The 23,815-nt window shown below is 45.8% G+C and overlaps 1 protein-coding gene across 9 annotated transcripts in view; it reads left to right on the top strand.

Moving 5' to 3' along the window:
- The window catches only part of SRPK2 (SRSF protein kinase 2), a 248,353-nt gene that overhangs the window by 214,791 nt on the left and 9,747 nt on the right, over positions 1 to 23,815 (top strand). For 5 of the 9 annotated variants that reach the window (XR_016036973.1, XR_016036971.1, XM_088834213.1 and 2 more), the window contains 9 exons: positions 549 to 714; positions 2,314 to 2,339; positions 3,799 to 4,045; positions 4,604 to 5,086; positions 10,699 to 10,799; positions 10,910 to 11,017; positions 15,927 to 15,996; positions 16,622 to 16,714; positions 17,046 to 17,138. Coding sequence is in view for 7 of the 9 variants with exons in the window: in XM_088834213.1 (XP_088690339.1) it covers positions 549 to 714; positions 2,314 to 2,339; positions 3,799 to 4,045; positions 4,604 to 5,086; positions 10,699 to 10,799; positions 10,910 to 11,017; positions 15,927 to 15,996; positions 16,622 to 16,714; positions 17,046 to 17,138 (1,387 nt within the window). In the remaining 2 variants the exon portion in view is untranslated. The remainder of the gene's footprint in view (positions 1 to 548; positions 715 to 2,313; positions 2,340 to 3,798; positions 4,046 to 4,603; positions 5,087 to 10,698; positions 10,800 to 10,909; positions 11,018 to 15,926; positions 15,997 to 16,621; positions 16,715 to 17,045; positions 17,139 to 23,815) is intronic. The other 4 variants (XM_055420734.2, XM_088834230.1, XM_088834225.1 and 1 more) reach the window with 3 other exon arrangements.

Here is a 23,815-nt window from a genome sequence, read left to right as displayed (position 1 = left end):
TTTCCAGTGGAAAATTATTTGGCATTTAAAATAAATGAGTTATTGCTACATGCTACACATGGATGAACCTTGAAAGCACTGGGCCAGGTACAAAAGACCACTCTGTAACATTCCACTTAACGTAAAGTGTCCAAACTCAGGAAAGTAGATTAGTGGTTGCTTAGGGCTAGAGGAGTTGAAAGGAGACAGGGAGTGACTGCTAATGGGTGCAGTATTTCTTCTTTGTGTGAATACCGTGTTCTAAGTTAGATAGTGATGACCGTTGCATTTCTAAAAACCATTCTATTGTACACTTAAAAGGGTGAATTGTGTGACATGTAAATTACATCTCACCGAAGTTGTTATTTTATTAAGCGTATGTTTAAATGCATTTGCTTCTATGGGCATAAATTATCTCCAGAATGATATACACTGGTTGCTTATGGGAAGGAGCTGGGTTCCTATCTGGCCCAAGTTCCTATTGTGCCTTGTAATGACTGTAACTATTTTACAAATAAATGTTGAATAATAAAAGTATTAATAACTCCTTTCTGATTTTATGTGATCAGGTCCTTCAGGGGTTAGATTATCTCCACAGTAAGTGCAAGATCATTCATACTGACATAAAGCCGGAAAACATCTTGATGTGTGTGGACGATGCATATGTGAGAAGAATGGCAGCTGAGGCCACTGAGTGGCAGAAAGCGGGCGCTCCTCCTCCTTCAGGGTCTGCAGGTGAGAGGCTGGGCCAGCTTTGTGTCAGTCTGTGTAGGGGCATTGAGAGCCTGCAGAGTTGTTCATAGGAATCAGTTGAGTTAAATGTGTACATGTTAGGAAGTTGCATAAGAGCCCGATGACTGGTAATAAGTAGATCGTTTTCTTGAGAAGGAAGATGCCCCAATTAAGTTGTACTTTAATATTTGAATTACTTAGCTTTGTCCTCCCTTAAAAGGTCACTGAATTCTTCTTACCTGCTGCTTCATTTCCATTTGAATGTTGTCTGCATTGGCCACTTCTCTACAGAGGAGTGTATAGTAACAGGTTTCCTGTAGCCGACCTACAGTCATCAGAATGCTTCCTTGTCTCCATTGAGCATAGTTATATCAATGTAACTGGTGGACTTAAAATTAGTTACAAGAACTTCAGGGTGAAAGAAGATCAACTGACTTGAGCATTGGTGTATGAAGTTTTATTTCTGGTTTTCACCAGGTGTCGAGGTGGCCGTGGAGTGTGGATGATGCTTTCATCCTCTCTTCACGTGCTTCCTGCCCTAGCGTGTTGTCAGGTATGCACGGGGACTGTAGAGTGAAAGCCTCTAACTGAGGCTGTTGGCAGATGAACCACTTATGAATCTTGTTTTCTACCGTCAGGTTTCTGTTTAGATCATGGAACCATAGTCTGTCAAGCTTTTGACATTGGCCAAGTCTGTTCATGCCATTTCTAGACTATTTGCAGTAGTATTGGATTTATTTTAGTTGTATAAACTTGTGAAATAGTTTTCAAACATAGATGTGTAAATTAATTGTTCTGAAATGTGGAAATTAATTGTTCATTTCATTGTCTATAAACAAGTTGGGTTGTGTCACTCTTCTCCAATTTCTTATCAGTCAGTGTTTTGTGATTGTGTGTTTTTGAAATGAATCAGTATTTAATTTCAGATTAATAAGAGAAGTGACTCCATGTGAACCACTATGGCTTTGCTTTTTAAGAGCCAATCATTTGTTTGAGTTGGATAAACTTTCTTTCAGTTCAGTTCAGTCACTCAGTCGTGTCCAACTCTTTGCGACCCCATGAATCACAGCACGCCAGGCCTCCCTGTCCATCACCAACTCCCGGAGTTCACTCAAACTCATGTCCATCGAGTCGGTGATGCCATCCAGCCATCTCATTCTCTGTCGACCCCTTCTCCTCCTGCCCCAATCCCTCCCAGCATCAGACTCTTTTCGAGTGAGTCAACTCGTCGCATGAGGTGGCCAAAGTATTGGAGTTTCAACTTTAGCATCAGTCCTTCCAGTGAACACCCAGGATTGATCTCCTTTAGAATGGACTGGTTGGACCTCCTTGCAGTCCAAGGGACTCTCAAGAGTCTTCTCCAGCACCATAGTTCAAAAGCATCAATTCTTCAGCGATCAGCTTTCTTCACAGTCCAACTCTCACATCCATACATGACCATGGGAAAGGGCTCTATGATTAACAAACTTTAATATTTAACAGTTGTTTAAGTTGCATAGCCATGAAAGGCGGTAGTTATTTCATTTTACAGTTCAGATTACCTACAAAAAGATAAGTATCTGTTTCACTCTAAATCTTCACTTTGCTTTGTTTTGTTTTTAGTGAGTACCGCTCCACAGCAAAAACCTGTAAGTACTTACATGTATACTTATATTACCTCCTTGTCAACAGTGACTAGTCATTATTGAACTTTTCTAATTGTAACATTAGTTTTTGTTTCTTTCTGCAACAACTTTTCTTTAAGGGTTCTTTGAGGGAATTCCTTTTACTTTTTTTGTTGTTGTTCCTTTCTCAGTCACAGATGTTGTCATGTATTTTAGTGTAAAAGACAGTCATGTTTATAAATGCTGTGTATCCTTGAATATGCAAGACAATGTTTTGAAAAAGTGAAGTGATTTTTAGAAATGGGATAATTAGAGTTGTCCCAAATTCTGTGTTTTCCTTGTGCACTTTCTGGAGTGCCTTTGGCTGAGTCTGATAAAATGTGAGGTTATAGAGATAGGGTTTTAGTGTGATTATTCCACAAACACTTTCTGTTATTTCTGATTTGCCTCTGTGTTACCTTTTTTTTCTGAAGCTGCTGTTCTAATTTTTTTCCAGCTAGTAGTTAAATGTGAAAGAGCGTTATCTGTGTGGTCATATCAAAATACCAAGTGTGAGCAAATGAAACAGGCTGTTCGGAATTAAATTCTACCCCAGAGGACCTAAACCTGGTTTAGGTTTGGTTCCAGTCAAGCATAGAATATATGTATATCTCAAGTTGATGGGTCACCTGCAAGTTTTAAAGATCTTTATGACCCGAAAGCCCTTGGAAGGAAATGTGCAGAACTCCAGAGTGTAGCCAGCAACCCTCAGTCTGGAATGGGAGTCCCAGCAGGAGGGGGAGCTGTAAGAATTCTGCCACCTGGCCTGCTGAGCTCTGCCGTGGCTTGAGCAGCTTGTTTTGATTATTGGTTCTGTGAAAGACTGGAGGATCCCACTGCTGGTACTTTCCAAGTCAGATGGCCATGACTAGAGGCAGACTGAAACCACGACTTTCTCTTTTTTTCCCTTTACTTCATATGCTCATTTCTTACAGTTGCTGCTGTCTTGGCTGTTGTTAACAACTTAGTGTGTGAGACCCAAGCACAAACAGCACTGTTGACCACACATGAATGAAGTACACCTGTTTGGGCGACAGTTGAGTAAGACAGTAAGGAGAGGGAGCATTGTTAATACTTCGTAGACAGGCAGCAGCAAATGAAGCTTGCAAGAGACGCTTCTTATCTAAAGGCAGGAATGCCTCGGCATATTTAGTTCTTAGAATTTAAAAGGAAAAAGCTTGCTGGATTTAAGCTGTGTCTCTCCATGGGCAGGCACTGGTAGTAGCCCCACTACTTGATATCAGCACTGGTTTCTTTTTCTTTCTGGCTTTGCTGCAATGCTAACCATATTGTGGATCTCATGTCTGGGCATGTGATTTTAATTGAATAGTCCTGAGAAAACAGACTGTATTGGTATTTGCCATGTTGCCAGCACTTAGACGCTGCTGCATAGTGCTTTAAAAAGAAGCAAACTGACCTGTGCTATTTTCTTAACATGTTGTAGATAGGAAAAATATCTAAAAACAAAAAGAAAAAAATGAAAAAGAAGCAGAAAAGGCAGGCTGAATTACTGGAAAAGCGCTTGCAGGAAATAGAAGAATTGGAGCGAGAAGCTGAAAGAAAAATAATAGAGGAAAACGTCACGTCAGTTGTACCTTCCAATGAGCAAGATGATGAATACCACCCAGAGGTGAAGCTAAAAACAGCAGGACTGGAGGAGGTGGCTGAGGGAGAGACTGCGAATAACAGCGGTCAGTGAACGCTGGAGAGCGGGCTGCACCCCAGGGCATCACGCAGGGTGACTTGGTGCTGCTCTGTTTCAGACCTGAGGGTGATTCCAAGCCTTCCCTGGAGAATGTGGGAGCTGTCTGATACTTGCTTTGTAACATATGCACCAGAAATATGTTTCAAAATAGTTTTTGTTTTTTAATAGAAAATGTCTGAGAAGTTATGTCTTTATCATGTTAATGATTGTCCTTCGTTTTGTAATTAGGCTTTGACTTAACAGTAATGTACCCTTAGACAATCGCTGAAGATTATAGAGGAGAGGGTAGAAAATGGAAATACAGCTCTTTTTATGCTCTTTTTCTCTAAGCTGACTTTTTCTAATAAGAGTAGGTTAGTTATTTAGTAAATGAAAAATAAGATTTAGAGAACCCGGAGGTATACCTTGAGAACCCAGAGGTGTTTGCTGTGTAGCAAGTGAATTTAGCACATTCAAACATGTCTCTTGTTGGAGAGGATAAATGCCTAGTGCACTCTGTTAAGGAGAGTGACAAGTTCTAATTCTCACCCTTCCACTTCTTAAGGTGAAGCTGAGGACCAGGAGGAGAAAGAAGACACTGAGAAAGAAAACACTGAGAAAGATGAAGACGATGTTGAACAGGAGCTCGCGAACATAGACCCTACCTGGATCGAGTCACCGAAAACTAACGGCCATATTGAGAACGGCCCCTTCTTACTGGAGCAACAGCTGGATGATGAAGACGACGATGAGGAAGATTGCCCAAATCCTGAGGAATGTAACCTCGATGAGCCAAATGCAGAAAGTGATTACACGTATAGCAGCTCCTATGAACAATTCAATGGTGAATTGCCAAATGGACGACATAAAATTCCCGAGTCACAGTTTCCAGAATTCTCCACATCATTGTTCTCTGGGCCCTTAGAACCTGTGGCTTGTGGCTCTGCACTTGCTGAGGGATCCCCCCTTACTGAGCATGAGGAAAGCAGTCCATCTCATGACAGAAGCAGGACAGTTTCAGCCTCCAGCACTGGGGATTTGCCAAAAAGTAAGTGTTCCTTCCCATGAGCTCTGCTTTCAGTCCCTGAGTGTCATGCCCTTGACAGATACTGGGAAAGGGATTGTCTGGAGGAGGTATAGCCATATGTGTACGCAGTAAGCACTTATATTTTATTACTTTTGTAACCATGAGTAAGTTAATGTAATTTAAAAAATATTCTGGGCCACTAGGATTTCTCTTGCCCTCTGCATATCAGATCCCATTTCTGAGTTTTTTTTCCCTTCTTCTGTCTTAGTTAGTGATGATACCTTTGCAAAAGTTTTCCAAGTCAAACATTTTACCTTGTAGCTTTCTATAGTGTACTTCCATCTGATAATGCTATGTTTAGTTTTTAGGTTTTTTGTTCTGCGTCATTTCTAGTCAAGGGAAGATGTGCCTGCTCTCTATCTGTTTTGAGGAAAAAGTGTCTATTTTGATAGCTGTTCTTGATTACACCACTCTCCTGTTAAAATTTTAAAGGAAGTGACGTAGGTTTAAATGTGGTGATGATGTGTATCAGATCCTGATTTTGAGGGTGGATGCCACATGACATATCTCTGCCTGTAGTGTACTGGGGGACTTCAGGAGGCAAACACTGTCACAGTTGGTTTGCACTCTGGCCCACAGTGGAAAAGCTCAGAAACCTCCTCTGCTCCCTCTGCTGACAAGAATGTTAACACATGGCGAGTCCGTTGATGAGCCAGCCCTGCAAATAGCTCAGGATGTTCTGCAGCCCCAGAGACCTGCAGAGTCCTCTGTCATTCACTGGCCACAGCTAGTCATCCTGCTGCTGCTGCTGCTAAGTCACTTCAGTCGTGTCCGACTCTGTGTGACCCCATAGACGGAAGCCCACCAGGCTCCCCCGTCCCTGGGATTCTCCAGGCAAGAACACAGGAGTGGGTTGCCATTTCCTTCTCCAAGTCATCCTGAGGATGTGGTTTTTCTTGTAACTTGGATAGACATGTTCTCCTCCTGTCTACCTTTACTCTGACCAGAAGGTTCGAAAGTGCTTGAAGTGCTTTCACAGGCAGTGTGGCTTCATCTAAGGAAGAACTCACCTCTTACTCTCCTCGACTCGCATTCTGTTCCCGCACTGCTGCTGACTCTTCAGGGACCAAGTGTACGTGCAGGGACTTTCCTACACTAATGGCTCTCCAGCGCCAGCTCAGTGTCTCGCAGTTTAAGTAAAGTTTGAGACTGCCTGGAGATAGTGTCACATGCCAGGGTCTAGGGCTCAGTTTCATCAGACTGTATCAGTCCCCCACCCCCAACCCCTCACAAGTCGGAGGTTTCCGTGATGCTGTCCTGGGGTTCGATTAATTTGTTAGAGCAGCTCACAGAACTCAGGAAAACAGTCAGCTAGCTGCTGGATATCATTTGATGAAGAAAGGATGTAAGTCAGCAACAGCCGGATGGAAGGGATGCACAGGGCATAGTGTCTGGGAAAGGCGTGAGGCTTTCATGCTCTTTCCTGAATCACCCCGCTCTGTGATGTATCTCCCATATTCCTCTGTGGTACGGACTCACTGATTCTTTTTTCTTTTCGATTAACACATCCAATTGTGTGTTGTTATCATTTACAGCTTTTCTTTTTAATGCCAGAATTACCCCAAATTTGGCCTTTGTCAGCCTCTTCAAGTTGGTTCTTAGGTCCTTTTGACACAATCACATTATTCTCCAGGTGCCTCCTCGCTCTTCTAGAACCACGTGTCCCATGTTCATACTTGGGGCAGGACCCAGGCTGGATTCAGCCTTGTTGCCAAGTAGTTTTTGCTGTTAATATCTTGTAAATGTTTTATAATGTACATAATGTATAGGAACAGTAGTATGTAAACTTTAAAAACACTCATATATTGAAATGAATGTTCAAACATCTTTTATTGATGGAGTAAACAGTATAAAAAGGTTTAGTAGTCTCAAGTGTAGCATGGTCTCTTCCCCATTTATTTTTAAGACCTAATATCGAGTGTCTGTGTGAACATGGCATGTTTGCTGATGCTTCTGGGAGAAAGAGCAGGTCTGGTTTTTCCACTGATGCCAATCTCTTACCAGGCTGACCTTTTCGTTCATCCAGTCATTTGTTTGGAGGCACTCAGTTTGGGTTTTCAAAGCCTGGTCGTTGGAGAACTGTGGACAGCCTCCGCACGGGGGTGCTTTGTTTCTTGTTGAGAGGATCCTGTCCTGGAGGCTGGCAGTTGGCCACGGGGCCCTAAAGAACAGGAAGTGGGAGAAGTACCCTTTACTTAGTTTGTGTGGATCCTTATCGTTGCAGCAGAGGGTGTATATCAGGAAATAGTAGAAGAAATGCTGGGGCTGGAATGAGAAGATTGAGGATCACCTTATGTGCCAGGTTAAAGAATGTGAACTTCTCCCTGGAGTAATTGTGTAGCCAGTGAAGGTTGGGAAGAGGAGGCAGGGTTCCTCTTGGATTATTAGCTGCTGGAGCCATGCCACACATTTTGGCTTAGCATGTCTGAGGCCTGAGAGCAGGGTGGCGCCTGCAATGCACGTGTTGTCCTGTCACCCTCACCTCGTGGTGACCGTGTCAGCGGCAGTGCTTGGCTGGATCTGGAACACAGCTCCACACTCTTCTTTCTCCCACTGTTGCTCCCCAGACTGTTTCCTGCAGAGCAGTTCAGAGAGGGCTTTTTAAAGCACACCCCCACCCCCCCATCTCTAAGATATTTCCACTTAGCATACCCCAGAGGCGTCATTCTCTAAAGCTTACAGCCCTGCACAGTCCGTCCCTAGCGCCTCTCTTTCTGATACCGTCCCCACCCACCTCTGTTTCCCCTGCTCGTTCTGCTCCTCCCACATGGTCTTCTTTGTGAAGTTTCTTAAGGGTGCAAGTTTATTTCTGCCTCTCTGTGCTTTGTACTTGCTGTCATGTCTTCCCAGAGCCTCTCTCCTTTGTGCTGCCCTGTGTTCAGACCTCTCAAACATCACCTTCTCAGAAAAGACCCCTTGGGCTGAATGCCCTCATCAGTAATCCATCTGTTCTTCTTTTTTCTTCTTAGCATATAGAGTTACTTGAGATAGTATGTGAATCATTTGTTTTATTTACTTTATCATCCATATCCTTAACGAGCGTGTGAGTTGCCTAATGAGGGTGTGGTTGCCGAACCTTGTATGTCTCCTTCATGCTCTTCCGGTGCCCGGACAGCATTGGCCACATAGAAAGGACTCGTAAATACTTGGCGAACAGAGAGGTAAGGTTTGAGTGTTAAATCTTGTAGCTCTGCTCTTTCCTTGGGCCGGTATTAAATCTCCTGCATATAAAGAGAGTATTCATGCCTTCCTTGTAAGGCTGTTTTAAACTTAAAGTATCAGTGAATGCCTGCACAGTGCCTTGCAGATAAGTGATGGTGGCTGTTCATCATGGCGGCCCCACTGGGCGGCATCTTGTTGGCACCCAGGCTCACCTGATGGCATGAATACAGTGTTACCCAGAGACTTAACAGCCGCAGCCCTTCCTGAAGCGAAATCTTCCTGCCTTTCTCTTTGCACTTTTCATTCCCTCCTTAGTAGCAGAGAGCAAGGATGAGCCATGATATAGTTGCATAATAGTGACTGAATCAGGAGAGGTGATCTGATTTCTGGGAAAAGCAAAATCTGTATGATTATGTAGCGAGTGTGTGTGTCCCTGTATTTAAATGGGCCTTTTTGAGTGTTGTAGTCTGATAACCTTTCACAGACACTTCAAGCAGGAAATTGTCACACTGAGAAAAGAGATGCAAACTGATTCTCTTTTACCTCCTGTGTGTTCTGAGTACAGTTAAATTTTTGAGGTAAATTTCCGAGTATCATTTGGAAGGCATTGTGTGCTGGGTAACCATGCACAGACATGAGCCAGGAGACTAACAGCAGGTCACCAAAGAAACTTTGTCTGGTGCTCATGAGCCAGGGTTATTAAATGCAAAGAAACTGTACTGGTGGTCCCTGGATTAACAATGGTTTGACTTTATGATGGTTGCAAAAGCGAAACGCATTCTGTAGAAGCTGTGCTTCATGTTTGGAGTGGTGGCACCCACCACTTGGCCTCTCATCCTTGGATGGTCCCTCTCTGGCCTAAATAGAAGTTTGGCTTCAGAGGGCAGGAAGGGTGGAGCCCCTAGCTCTCCTGTGTTTGGTCTTCTTTTCTTTTTGGGGGTGAGGATGGTCCTTTTCTCTTCCTCCTTTACCGAGAACTGAGCGTCACAGTGTTTAAGTCATTTGTAACTTGTAGATGTTGAAAATTAAATTTGAATCCAGTTCTGCAAAGCTCCAATTCCACTGTTGTACCTGCTGACTCTCCTTTATTTAGTGACACGAGGGATTCATCTAGCCATTTCCGGTGCTGGCCATCTGTCTGTTGGGTCAGCTTTTTTGTTTTCTCTGGAACTAAATTTCTCAGCCCATTCCCTGTTTAGTGTGAACACCTCACATGTCTGTGTGGGTCTCTCTGCTGCCACCCTTGTCATTTCTGATTTCTGTGTTTCTTCTCCTTGGCTCATACCTGGCCTTTGGTGAGACCTCATGGTGTTACAACTTCCTCATAAAGAGGGATGTGGGCTTAGGGCAGACAGAGGGAAGGAAACACCAGAGTCTGACTGGCTTGGGTTGATCCGTCAGTCTGAGGAACAGGTCCTGAGGGCTAAAATGTCACCCAGAGTTCTCTCGCATTTTCTGGCCCCACCTGGGAAGCTTTGAGGGCGCCCCAGGTCCTGGATGCCTCACCCACTCACTGCCCTGCTCGTGGTACACGCCGCCTGGCCTTGCTGCCTGCCTGGGATGCGAAGCTTCATAGAAGGGTCTGCCCGAAGATGGTTGTTCAGTCGCTAAGTCATGTCTGACCCTTTGCAGTCTCATAGATTGCAGCATGCCGGCTTCTCTGTCCTTCACAGTCTCCAAGAGTTTGCTCAAACTCATGTCCCTTGAGTCAGTAATAAAATTCAACCATCTCAACCTCTGTCACCCTCTTCTCCTCCTGCCCTCAGTCTTTCCCAGCATCAGGGTCTTTCTAAGGAGTCAGCTCTTCATGTCAGGTGGCCAAAGTATGGAAGCTTCAGTATTGATTTCCTTTAGGATTGATTGGTTGATCTTCTTGCAGTCCAAGGGACTCTCAAGAGTCTTCTCCAGCACCACAGTTCAAAAGCGTCAATTCTTTGGCGCTCAGCCTTCTTTATGGTCCAACTCTTACACACACACACACACACACCCCTCTCCACCCCACACGCATGCATGCACACATACACCTCTCCATCCCACCGGGGAATATTCTCTCTACCCTCAAGTTTAGTAATATCACAGTTCCAGGCTAGACAGAATCCAGTAGGGAACTGACGTGAGCAGCTAAAAGTTACCGGAACTGAGCAGGCCGACCCAGAGGTGAAGGATGGGGAGAAAGGAGAATGGGCAAGTCAGCGTGCATGGGGTCTCTGGGCAGCTTGCCCTCTTGTGAAGTATTTCCCAAGATGGAGAATTTGAGAACTTAAATTTGTTGAGTTTAGCTTACAGGATTCCAGGCCTAAATGATCATCCCACTGCTTTTCTAGAAAAGGAGTGTGACCTGCAAGCATTGTGTACACACATGCAAACCGCTTAACCCAGGCCCTAACTGTCCTGCTGTTTACTCATGCCAGCAAAAACCCGGGCAGCCGACCTGCTGGTGAATCCCCTGGACCCACGGAATGCCGATAAGATTAGAGTTAAAATTGCAGACCTTGGAAATGCTTGTTGGGTGGTAAGTAAAGTGTTCTTTCTTTCTTTGGTTGTGATCATGTATTAGAAGATGCTTTTTCTCTTTTTTAATGTCTGTGTTCCTCCACAGTAATGTAGTCTGTTCCCTTCCAGCATAAACACTTCACAGAAGACATCCAGACGCGTCAATATAGATCCATAGAGGTTTTAATAGGAGCAGGTTACAGTACACCTGCTGACATTTGGAGTACGGCGTGTATGGTAAGAACGGCCTGTGCCCTTTTCCTCTATGTAAAGGCTCATCCCTTTAGTCCCCAGAGTAGGCCAGTCTTACAAGTGCCCATGGCCTAAGCCTTCTGACAGGAGATTGTCCACTGAGGGGCAGGCGGGCCAGGTTTAGAGTTGGCAGGATCCTTCTCAGGCATGTCCTGGTGTATGTTTTGGTTTGGGCTTGTGAGAGACCACCTCGCAAGGCCCTCTTTAGCCCCCAGCTACAGACCTCAGCCGTGGTGATGGGCTTCACGTAGTTCCTGTTGGCTCTTGAAGTCTTGTGGGCTGTACACAGCCTGTGTTTCCCTCACTCAGGCTGGGGAGGAAGATGAAATAGCCGTGATTTAGGGGAAGGTTTGAGGTAGTCTGACAGACCTGTTACTGGAGAGGAGCGGCTCTCCCCACATACCACTGTCTACGCTATCTCCTGGTAAGCGCAGTCTGGAAACTGCTCTGGCCTACGGCGCTTGGCCGTCTCGCCTCGGCGGAGGCCCCAGCAGCTGCGTGTGCTGTTTGAGTGAGTCTGCTCCCACAGGCAGCTTGGCGATGGTTTTCCTCAGGGCCTCGGGCTGCCTCTTGTTTCTCTGATGTAACAGAGCCCTTTTGCTGCCTCTTGTATGCACTGGAAGTCTGCTTGTATCTAAACTCTCCCGCCAGTGTCTCTTCTCACTCTCTCCTTACCTGTGAACCGATGAGCATGAGTGGTCCCTTGTCTGTAAGCCAGTTTCAGTTTCTTTCTTGGTCCTGTTTCCTGGCCACTTTGTCACCTTCCCTTAGTGAGCTGAGTTTTGTGGTCTTCTGTTGGAAACGTGGGTGTGTCTGTTGCTTCAGGTGGTGTTTCATGCTTTTCTTGTATCGTTTCCTCCCCACCAAATTCTTCTCTTCTGTTCAAAGGGAGAGGGCATGTGTGTAAAGCTTGGTACTTGTCTTCTCACTAAAAAAAAAAGTGCAGAATAAATACAACTGTCTGTGATTTAAAGGTTACTGCAGCACTCCTTGGGAGAAGGCAATGGCAAGCTGCTCCAGTACTCTTGCCTAGAAAATCCCATGGACGGAGGATCCTGGTAGGCTGCAGTCCATGGGGTCGTTACGAGTCAGACATGACTGAGCGACTTCACTTTCACTTTTCACTTTCACACATTGGAGAAGGAAATGGCAATCCACTCCAGTGTTCTTGCCTGGAGAATCCCAGGGACGGGGGAGCCTGGTGGGCTGCCGTCTATGGGGTCACACAGAGTCGGACACGACTGAAGTCACTTAGCAGCAGCAGCAGCACTCCTTGTGTGTGTGTCCTCTGATGCTAAAACAATATGAAAAAAGAATCTCTGTCTTTCAAGTTTGCAACCAGTATGGCCAAACAGAAAGTATGCCTTTCTGTTCTCTGGTGGGTAATGCCAGAGAGTAATTTTAAAATTCCATTTCTCAATAAGTATAAAAAACTGAGTCCTTGCCGTGCTGGGTATGGAGACAAATGGTTTGAAGAGTTGGTATGTGTGTCATGGTTCCTTTGAATGTAGGCAAGAAATCAGGCTTTTTCTGCAGGAGTCCAGGGGCAGGATAGGGTAGAAGGGCTGGAAGGCAGTGGGAGGCAGAGGCCAGGTCAGAAGAGGGAGGGCACTTTCACCAGTTGGAGCTGCAGGGGAGCAGTGTTCTGTTTAAGGATGTGTGAGGTCAGGCCTTACTTGTCTTCAGCTACAGAAGGGGCCATATGTGGGTTATCCTGAATTATACTCTGAAAACTCTTTCAACTCTGAAATCTTATACTTCTAATTTTGGGTGTTAAATTTTGGTGATATAACCAGGAAAAATAGGACAAGATCACAGATGTAGCAGCATAATGCTGGAGCTGTCAGTACAGTTTTATACCAGATTATGTGTCTTGCCTTGCCTTCCTCTAACACGGTCTCCTGTCCTACCAGCCCCTGTAATCACTGTGAACTGTGGTGTCAGTGTCAAGCTCGAACTCCTAAGAAAAAGCACTCTCTCCATCTCCTCTGCCTCCTCCCTTCCCAAGAAGTGAAGTCCCTCAGTGCTTCTAGAGTTGCTTATAAAGTTCTTTATAATCAGTTTAAGGGTGATTTTCTGGGAGTGGGGCAAGCCTTCATTCCAACCCCACTCCTCCCTGGAGGTCATGACTGAGAGGTCCCATTAAACTGGTGAAGGTGAGGCAGTCGTCACCTACCCCACTTCTGTTAAAGTTTAAATACATAACAGTGTATTAAATTCATGACACCAAGCTGTAATAAAGCTCTGGATTGCTCTTGGTGGTAAAACCCAGGGTTCTTTGTTGTCAGTGGCATTATGTCTTAGAGACTCCAGTGGAGGGAAAGGTGGTGGCTGGTGCCCGTGTTCACTGGTAAATGCGTTTGCCGCTGTCAGGGAGGAGTGCTTTTGCAGCTGGACAGGGTGAGGCAGAGTAGCTGGGATATGTCAGTGGTTGAATCTCTTGTTCTTTTCTTGAGCTTTAGCGCTCCTCCAGATGTAAATGTGCATGATCTAAAAGTTTGGTGTGGATCCTGACATTGATGGTTCTGCATTTGCGGGTCAGAGTTGTTGAATTAGGGCTCCATGATGACCCCCAGTCAGTGCCATAAAGACAAGAAAAGTCAATCTTGACACGTTTCACCAAACTGCTCAGGAGTGTTCACATCATGGAAGGAATTCATGACATTATTTATTCAGAATGGAGTGCTTTGATATGCGATAGCATTTCAGGAAAGGGGTACCTGGTCTCCCCAGAGCCTGAAGACAAACGCTGTTCCAGGGGAAAGCCATCTGAGGGGACTGGGCCGAGTACCGAGGGAAGAAACAAGAGTTCTCCAGTATTAAACATGGACAGTAATAATAAAGGTTATATTGAGAGTAACTCAGAGAGTTGAAGGCAGTAATCTTTCATGATTTCTTAGTGGCCAACGTAGAAACCTGTGGCAAAGTACAGAGGCTAATGTTTCATTATGGTGCACATTTATCCTGTTGTCTGTGTCCTATTTGTTAAAATCTTTTAAGCAGAAATCCTGCAATGGAAGATACTATGTTTGCTAGACTCTCGACAAAAGATATTATATATGAAGAGATTTTTTTTGTGTCTTTAATTTTAGAAAGAAGTATTGCGTTTAATCAGGTTGTAACTTATGTTGAAGACAATTTGATACATAATAAAAAATAACCACAACATGCAGAAAAAAAGAAAGTCTTATCATGCTTCAGAGAATTCAGGACCTGATAACTTGTTGGGGGAGGCGTCATCTTGCCTCTTCCTTACCGTTTCATTGACAGGCTTCTTCAAGTTGTATTTCCTTGGAAATACATGGTTGCTAATCAAAATGGCCATCTTTACAAAATGCTCAGCTGATGTAGCTTAGTGTTAGGCTGACAGAAATGCATGCAACCAGATTGGAATGGTTTTGGAAATCAATTAGAAGAATGAGGTGAAACCAAGAATGGTAAAGAGCAGTTGGTGATTTCCATGGATCCATCCCTCAACTTCCGGGTCTTCTGCCTGCATTGGGGTTTTACCTTTTTCTCTTGGCTTGTGTCCCCAGCGAGAAAGACACTTCTGGACATTTAGTGGGTGATCCACTTGTTGCCCTTGGACCTGTGACCAGGCATGAGGTTTTTCACCCTGATCTGGGATTGCCAGTAGTGTCCTTATTGTTTTCTGGGTGGAGAGGGCAGGCCCTGAAGTGTGCAGACGACCCCCTTGCTCCATACCAAGACCTGGCACATCTGGGTTCAGCTCAGACCCAGGTCTGGTTCAGGGCAGGGATCCTGAGCTCATGAACTAGTGCTCGCATCACAGGGTAGCTGGCAAGAGGCTTGTCATCCTACTTCCCTCCTTTCTTTAAAAAAAAAAAATAATGCAAGATGAAGAGATGTGGTCCTGGGCTAAGTGCATTTGCCTTGGTTTGTGAGGGACCCCACCCCAGGCAGATGAGCCTTCCCTAGTGTGTGCCCTCCTTGCACGTTGGTGATCATCAACAGAAGGGGAGAGGGTGGGCCAGTTCGGCTGGGTCTGGAAAGGGAGTGGGCGGTGCAGCAGCCACTGACCCTGGGCATCGGTGAAGCAGGGACAGGCCTCTGCGGGCCTCCACAACAGCGCACTCTAATATACAAAAGAAGTAAGTATGGGGGAGACCAGAAGTGGGGTTTGGCTTGTTCTTTTTAGAAATAATTCTTTTAATTTGTTTAAATTCTTATTTAAATCATATTTTTAAAAAAACATGATATTTGATCAATAGAGCAGTAGCAGTTGTCATCTTTACTGTTAGCAAATTAAACTCATGGTCCTTAGACAGTTTTATAAATAAAAGATATAGACTCACTGGCAGAAATGGAAATAAATACCCCTCCTGTCACCTCACCAGCACCCTAACCTGAACCCTTGGGGGCTGATCCTGTAACCAGGAAACTCTCCTTGCCAGCCATAGGCAGCCTACACAGTGATCTAGCACCTCCTGGCCCATGGTGACAGCAAGAGGGGCTTCTTTGGTTCTAGAAATTTCCTTTGGTTGAGTCAGAAATGAATGAAGTGATGAGAGTTGGTGAAAGGAGCCCCCAGTTACTAAGGCATGAAGGTCTTCCTTCAGGAGGGTGGCAACACCCTCGGTCCAGGCTCAGGCCAGCCTGCAGGTTGCAGGCAGGCTCTGCGTCAGACAGCCCTGGTCCCTGGAGTGTTCCGGTTAGGAGGCCTGCACACAGCTGCTTCCTCCAAAATATATAAGAATGTTTCTGAAGCTTCTTTGAACTTTTGGGAAGAAGAGAAAAAGCCTGATGTTGAGCCTTTAAAGGAGACTCTGGTTTGATTCAGATCCTCATAAAATGTAGATCTCTTGTCCCAGAAAACATTGCTGGCTTGGACCCAGTCTCTGAAGCGCTTAGCATGTCATCTGTTGTATCCTAGGCATTTGAGCTGGCAACAGGAGATTATTTGTTTGAACCACATTCTGGGGAAGACTATTCCAGAGACGAAGGTAAGTATTGTTGCCTGCTGAATACCTCAGTATGGGTCTACAGAGAGTCCGGGCCTTCTGGAGAACATTGTGTTTTTGCACAAAAATAGAACTGTGTTTGGTTTTCAAACACTAGATTCAGATGCTTTCCCTTAGAGCTTGAAGCCCCCTCAGTCACAGTGACTGGGCAGAGCCTCCTGGCACAGGTGACCCTGCGGGGAGCTTGCGGCCTCAGCCCACCCCCTCGCAGGTTGGGAGAGGACAGGCCGGACGAACCCGAGGCCTTTTCGTGGTCCTTTTGTCCACTGATCTACTGCCCATTTCTCTGTCCTGTTGGGGGCTGAATTTAAAATGACGGAATTCTGGCTTGAATTCCATCTGCAAACCTGCCCATCTCCATGCTTACTTGCTTGCAATGCTGGGGTGACCTGGGGTGAGCTGGCCTCAGGTCAGCTGGTTAACTGGCTGTTAACACTCTCCTGAGGCCTGCCATCCCAGAAACCTCTGCATGGATGTGCTGCAGACATTGTTGATTTGAATCGATTTCTGATTTTTTACTAATTTCGATTTCCCCCCCCTCTTCTTTTATCCCATCCTTCCCTCTGCCCCTCCCACTCCCGTATCCTTTTTTTTCTCTCCTCCATAGACCACATAGCCCACATCATAGAGCTGCTAGGCAGTATCCCAAGGCACTTTGCTCTATCTGGAAAATATTCTCGGGAATTCTTCAATCGCAGAGGTAGTACCTCTTCTTTTTGAAAAGCGCCACGATGCAGACAGAAACGGAATAGCAGCTGCTGATGCTGACAAAGGCACTTCTCTTAAATTCCCAAAGCAGCCCAGCAGAATTCCTGTGCTGATCTCAAAGTTGAGAAGGAGAGCGCATTTGGCCCCAAGCTGCTGTCCCCCTGTGCATCATCTCCTCCGAGGGGCCTTCGGGCAGAGCTTGTGTTCTGTTTGTGCAGGCGGCGCTCTGTTTCTGTCTGCGCGGGCGATAGCGGTGTCTGCATGCAGTGTACTGATTAAACTGTCGTGTGTTTCTGTTTTGCTGGCAATGTTTCCCAATGCAGATCACATAGCATTGATCATTGAACTGCTGGGGAAAGTCCCTCGAAAATACGCTATGTTGGGGAAATATTCCAAGGAGTTTTTCACCAGAAAAGGTAACGGTATTTACGTAACGCTAATTCTCAGCATGATCCTCTCCCTAAGGAGACATTCTGCATTCACGTTTGGGCAGTGGATACAGATCTGGACTTTAACACCTGGAGGATTCTGCTGAAGAAACCGCTCAAGAGATAAACAATCATCCAATATCTGTGGAATAAGAATTTTGTGAGATAACAGTCTTCTGAAAACCCTTTGATCTTCTTTACACTAAGCACCGGTCCATGTATTCAAGTATTTACAAAAAGAGTTTAAACGATTTTTAGAAACCAGCTATACTTGCCTTTCCATTTTCCATGTTGTTCCTGGAGCCACAGTGCTTTTGCAGTGGAGCAGAGCCCTAGAGAGTAGACCTAATGGCAGTCCGTTTGCGTCCTAATTCATGGGTCTGAGCTGGTTCTGTAGGGGGAGTGGACCTGCGACATCCTGTGTACCTCACATTCTTATACATCAGATCCTGTTCTCCTGGGGCCTCACCTCACACTGTATTGTAGGTGATTTATTTTAATATTATACTTGTTGATCTCCCCTTGGCATGGCCTAGAACACAGCTGTTTGCCCTGGATAGTCCCTAGTTAATGATCAATTTTAAAAAACACCCAAAAGCCCCAGGGAATTTATTTTTATAGAACCTTTCCCCAGTGCCGTCGTCTTTCATGTGAGCATAGATGGCCCTCTTAATTCATGTTTTTTCAGCGTAGATTTTTTTTTTTGGGGGGGGAGTGCAATTTCCTTTAAAAAAGAACTTTTTTAAAGTTGATGTGGGCAGGACATGGAGTTTCTAGAAATTTTTGCAAGTACTAGATACTCTGTCTTACCTGCTGTAGTCAAATTGATTCTCCAAATCTGGCTTATTTTCCTATGAGATAAGGCATTCTTGTACAGTAATAATGCTTTATGATTCACTTTGGTGATTTCCAGCTAACCAATCCTGTCTTATCTTTTGAATTTCATTTCCCTGTTTTTGCATGAGGCCTGATTACTAACCATGCCAAAGACGGTGTTTTTCTACTCCACTTACTCTGAGCGTGTTGACCAGACTCTCAGCTTTATTGCGCCCACCCAGTGGGTAACCTGTGAAGTATGTAACTGGATGCAGTATTTTTTCTTTTTTTAAATCTCATCACAGGAAAAAAAATTGTCAGGGAAAAATGTTCTTCAGACATGTATTAGTTTGGTTCTGAGAATCTTGTCTTCGAGTCTGGGTCACTCAAGCAAGTACAGAGGGCCCCTCACCACACACAGACTTTGACGCGGTCTCAGGTTGTGCTCAGGGCAGCACATCCAGTGGCAGAGCTGGGGCTGGAGTGCGGTAGGGGACCAGGCACGGCACATCACATTGGCTCTGAGGCCGCTGTGGGTCCCTTCTGGTGGTGCGTCCTCCTTCCAAGGAGGCTTGAGAGGGTGTCTGCAACCCGGGGTACTATGAGAGCTGAGGCCTTTTATTGTTGTAAACAGGAAAACACTGTGTACCTTGTGAATTTTTGGACAGCAGTATTGCTGAGAGTGGACCATTTCCTAGGAGATTTCCAGAAAATATTATTTGAACATAGGTGAAGCAAAGGAAAGCTCTGGATCATTGTGGCCTGGGATGGCGTGACTTGGGGAGTTGTGTTTATTTTAATCAAGGTAGACTCCTTCCACATTTTGGAATGTTTTCAGAGCCCGTAGGAGATGGCCTGAGCCCCATGGGGGCTTGGCTGGGAGATGACCTGCCCCCAGCCACAGCCTTCCCCCACGTCAGGTGCAGGTGTGAGGGGAGGGCGGCCAGAGTGGCAGCCTGATGTGCCACGCAGTGTGGGCCTGCGGGAGCCCCGGAGGGGGCGGGGAGGCCCGGGAGGGCTCTCATCCCACCTCAGGCAGCAGGTGTGCTGACGACCGGCAACCAGCAAGGTGCACAGGGACTTTTCCTTTCTCTGTGCTGCCGCTGCCCTTGGCTCTGTAGCAACAAGGGGCCAGTACTGTGCATAGTGGGGAAGAAGCTAAAGAGGGACAGGAGGCGGGCCTTAAATGGTGAGGAAATGAAGTCAGGCAGATGATTTGAAGGTGCCTCTGCCCACAGCCTGGGGGCAGGTTTTCTCGTGGAGACTCTGCTTGGAAACCCTTGCTCCTCTTGGGCTTTGCCTTGATCTGAGCTCCAGGCACGGGGTTGGGGGTGAAAGCTGCCAAGTCCCAACCCAGAGCCAGTGGTGGGCCTGGAGCCCTCTCCTCACCACACCTGTGGGGCTCCTCAGCAGATGTTGATAAGTGACCCTGGGGTCCTGATGTGCCCAGTGGTTGAGTCCAGCTCAGGGCTCTCTGTCCAGGGTCCTGGCTTTCACACTGGCCTTTCCGTAAGTGCCCTTCCTCCTCAGACAACAGGAACACTGCCTGCGCCCAGAGGGGAGTATAGAGTGCTTGTGTGGACCTTGCTGCTCCATCATCACATTGTTGTGTGTGTGCGTTGTGGAGATTGTGTGGCTGGGCTCTTGTTTGAAGAGCTTGTTTGAAGGTGGCCTGCAGAGATGAAGGGCATCCGGCGTCCTCGGTAGAGGCAGACTGACACGGAGCTGACTTGTGTTACTCTGGCGACTAGAGTCCTTTTCGCCTTCCTTTGGATGATTAGGTAGGATATCCCCTACAATGACTGGGAATGGGACTTAAGTTCTTTCCTGATTATTATTGATTTGTAGTAACTCTGAAACTCATGAGGGATTTAGGGCTTTCACAGAACTCATGGGAATAGTATGATGATGAGTGAGAGTCTGTCATGAAGTTGATTTCACCGTGTCCCTTGGGATAATGGGGATGACTGGCTGTAGTTAAAATGTGTGTTGGATGCCTCCACCAGTAAGGGGAGTGTGTATATGTTTTAGAAATAATGGTATCTTAAATGGATCCTTTTAAAATTTCTTCTAAAATACCTTTGTGCCAGAACTGGTAGAGAAAGATGAAGTTGAAAACTGCCATTACTTTGCTTGCGCCTCTTTGGAAGGCCGGGGGATCGAGAGGGCCGAGCAGCGGCCTTCCTGCTCTCTGTCCTCCCTGTCCTCCCGGGCCGGAGCACATCTCACCCCCACCTAACGCTGGGGAAGAGGAGCGGGCTGTGCGCCTTAAAGCTAGAAATGAGGTGCAGCTAAGTGGCATCATCTTGCTTATAATTCAGGATAAAATAACCGCTACTAGTTTGAATTGTTTCTTGGTCAGGCATTTTGAAATTGAGGTGGATTTTTTTGGCCAGAAATGTAATTACTGTTCTCACCATATTAGGATTTAATCTTCCGATCGTTCCTTTGAGTGTGGGACTAGCTTCAAAGATATATAAGGAAAGCTATCTTGGTTTGTGTGTCGAGGTGTAGTCCAGCAGAAGTGAGCACCTCTGTGGATCTTGTCCCCTTGCTGTCTTGCATTGGTCTGGGTGTCGGTATGGGTTCCTCCAAACCTGTGCCTGACCCCTAAAGATGACAGTGTTAGGAGCAGGGCTGTTAGAAGACGCATCAAGTTATGAATGGTGTAGTACCTGATGGAGACACCTGGAGAGCTTGCTGGCCCCTCCGCCAGCAGAGGACAGAGTCTCTGCGAGGGTCCTCACCCGCTCACACTGGCGCCTGCCTTGAGGCCTATGAGGAATCAGTTTGTTGCTGTAAGCAGCCTGAATGGACTAAGACATGAACCTGGAAAGGGTACTAGTCCTCAGATGATGGTGAGAAAAACAGTACAGCCAGGAGCACACCTCATTATTCTGCCAAACAGGTATTCTGCGGTGCCATCATTTTAGTAAAAGCTGCTGTATTGAGGATGGAAATATCAGAGGAGATGGTTATCTTTAAAAAGAAAAAGCTGCTTGATTCTAGATGAGGGTGTTGAGTATATTGTAATATGTGAGTGATAGTGTGTGTCAGACCAGAGATCTCTTAAGTACAGTGGGAAATTTCAGAGCATGCAAGAAACTCATGTGCCGTCAAAGGACTACATTTGCAGGCACACCTTCAGGGTGAGTGATGTCCAGTAGAAGGAGGAGAAAAGTGCAGGAGAGGGTGAAACTCAGGAGCTGGGTTTTCAGTCTATTTTTTTGTTTTTTCTACTGGCTGCATCTCTCCGCTTGTGGGATCTTAGTTCCATGACCAGGCATAGAAGTTGGGCCCCGGCAGTGAGAGTGTGGGGTTCCAACCACTGGACTGCTAGGAAATTCTCAGGAGCTGGGTTTTAGTAGAGGTAATATTCTTGATTTTTACTTTTTAGGTTGATTTTTAACTTATCTCCAGAATTACCTAAAAATCATCACATTCTCTTATTTCTGTGAAAAGAAGAGCTCCGGTGTGGTGTTTGGCCTCCACTGGCTAGGCACTGCCCGACTTGATCTACTTGGTTTCAGATTTAAAACCTTCTTGATCATAGCATTTCCATGTGGCATACGCAGTGAAGGCAGGAAGACGCCCAGGTGCGCTTACAGTGGTTGTAAACAGAGGGCCACCCGGCCTGGCAACATCGGGGAGGAAGGACGAGGTATCAGTCGGGGCCCCGCTCTGTCCTGCAGCTGCCAGATGCTGAGATGGGCCTGCAGGCGCGTGTCAGCTCAGCTGAGCTCAGTGAGAGCTTGATTCTGGAAATAACTAGAATAAAGTGTCTTCATACTTGTGAGTCCCCTTTGGGAGCATTAATTCTGTGTTATAAGAAGTCTGGTTTTTCCTCTCTGTGATAAACTCTCTCAGAACCTGAGCTCCGTGTGAGCAGGGGCTGGGTCTGCCAGAGGAAGTGGGTACATTTGAAGTCTTCACTGGAGTCCCAGTCTTTGCTGTAGGGTGGCCTTTGTGAGCTGGAAGCAGGGTGGGAGTGGTCCCTGTGCTGGGCCAGTCCTGGTGATGCCTGTCATCCCACAGGTCCCCGCATGGAGGCTGAGTGCAGAGGCCCCGCGAGAGTTGCGGCGGGAGACGGTGTGATGATGCCACAGGCCATCTGTAGTGATGCAGCACGTAGCAAAGCCATGAGGAAGACAACGAGCCACGGCTGAGACTAGGTTTCAGTGACTGTTTAACTACTTAAATTTAGGCATGTGGTTTAAAAAAAAAAGGCAATGAAATTGCTATAGTGTGTTCAGGTAAATTCTATCATAGTTCATCCCATTTATTCCTGTCAGTTATTCTGAGCTCCTCAGTAGTGAGTTGTTTTTACCGCATCCTTAAACAGCCTTGGAATTCTTTTTTAAAGTTATTTTTTTGGTAAGCTTTGTGCCAGTTTTTCAGTAACAGTTTTATTGAGGTGTAATCTACATACCATACAATTCACCCTTTCAAAGTGTGCAGTTCAGTAATTTTTAGTATATTCACACAGTTGCGCAAATGTTCAGTTCAGTTCAGTTGCTCAGTCATGTCCGACTCTCCGCGACCCCATGAATCACAGCACGCCAGGCCTTCCTGTCCATCACCAACTCCTGGAGTTCACTCAAACTCATGTCCATCGAGTCAGTGATTCCATCCAGCCATCTCATTCTCTGTCGTTCCCTTCTCTTCCCGCCCCCAATCCCTCCTAGCATCAGACTCTTTTCCAGTGAGTCAACTCGTCACATGAGGTGGCCAAAATATTGGAGTTTCAGCTTTAGCATCAGTCCTTCCAATGAACACCCAGGATTGATCTCCTTTAGAATGGACTGGTTGGATCTCCTTGCAGTCCAAGGGACTCTCAAGAGTCTTCTCCAGCACCACAGTTCAAAAGCATCAATTCTTCAGCGCTCAGCTTTCTTCACAGTCCAACTCTCACATCCATACATGACCACGGGAAAAACCATAGCCTTGACTAGATGGACCTTGGTTGGCAGAGTAATGTCTCTGCTTTTTAATATACTATCTAGGTTGGTCATAACTTTCCTTCCAAGGAGTAAGCGTCTTTTAATTGCATGGCTGCAGTCAGCATCTGCAGTGATTTTGGAGCCCAAAAAAAGAAAGTCTGACACTGTTTCCACTGTTTCCCCATCTATTTCCCATGAAGTGATGGGACCAGATGCCATGATCTTTGTTTTCTGAATGTTGAGCTTCAAGCCAACCTTTGCACTCTCCTCTTTCACTTTCATCGAGAGACTTTTGAGTTCCTCTTCACTTTCTGCCATAAGGGTGGTGTCATCTGCATATCTGAGGTTATTGATATTTCTCCCGGCAATCTTGATTCCAGCTTGTGCTTCTTCCAGCCCAGCGTTGGATGTATTCTGCATATAAGTTGAATAAGCAGGGTGACAATATACAACCTTGACATACCCCTTTTCCTATTTGGAACCAGTCTGTTGTTCCATGTCCAGTTCTAACTATTGCTTCCTGACCTGCATACAGGTTTCTCAAGAGGCAGGTCAGGTGGTCTGGGATTCCCATCTCTTTCAGAATGTTCCACAGTTTATTGTGATCCACACAGTCAAAGGCTTTGGCATAGTCAATGAAGCAGAAATAGATGTTTTTCTGGAACTCTTGCTTTTTTGATGATCCAGTGGATGTTGGCAATTTGATCTCTGGTTCCTCTACCTTTTCTAAAACCTGCTTGAACATCTGGAAGTTCACGGTTTGTAAATGTTACTGCTGTCTAATTTTAGAACGTTTTCATTGCCTCAAAAAGAAACCCTGGGCCTGTTAGCACTCCCCCTCCATCCCTCCACCATCAGCCCCTGGCAATCCTGGTCTACTTTCTGTCTATGAATTTGCCTATTCTGGAT

This window comes from Moschus berezovskii, chromosome 3, assembly GCF_049115385.1.
Source record: "Moschus berezovskii isolate FMDL1 chromosome 3, NW_MosBer_1.0, whole genome shotgun sequence".
NCBI lineage: Eukaryota > Metazoa > Chordata > Mammalia > Artiodactyla > Moschidae > Moschus > Moschus berezovskii.
This window is presented reverse-complemented; position numbering and strand designations above follow the sequence as displayed.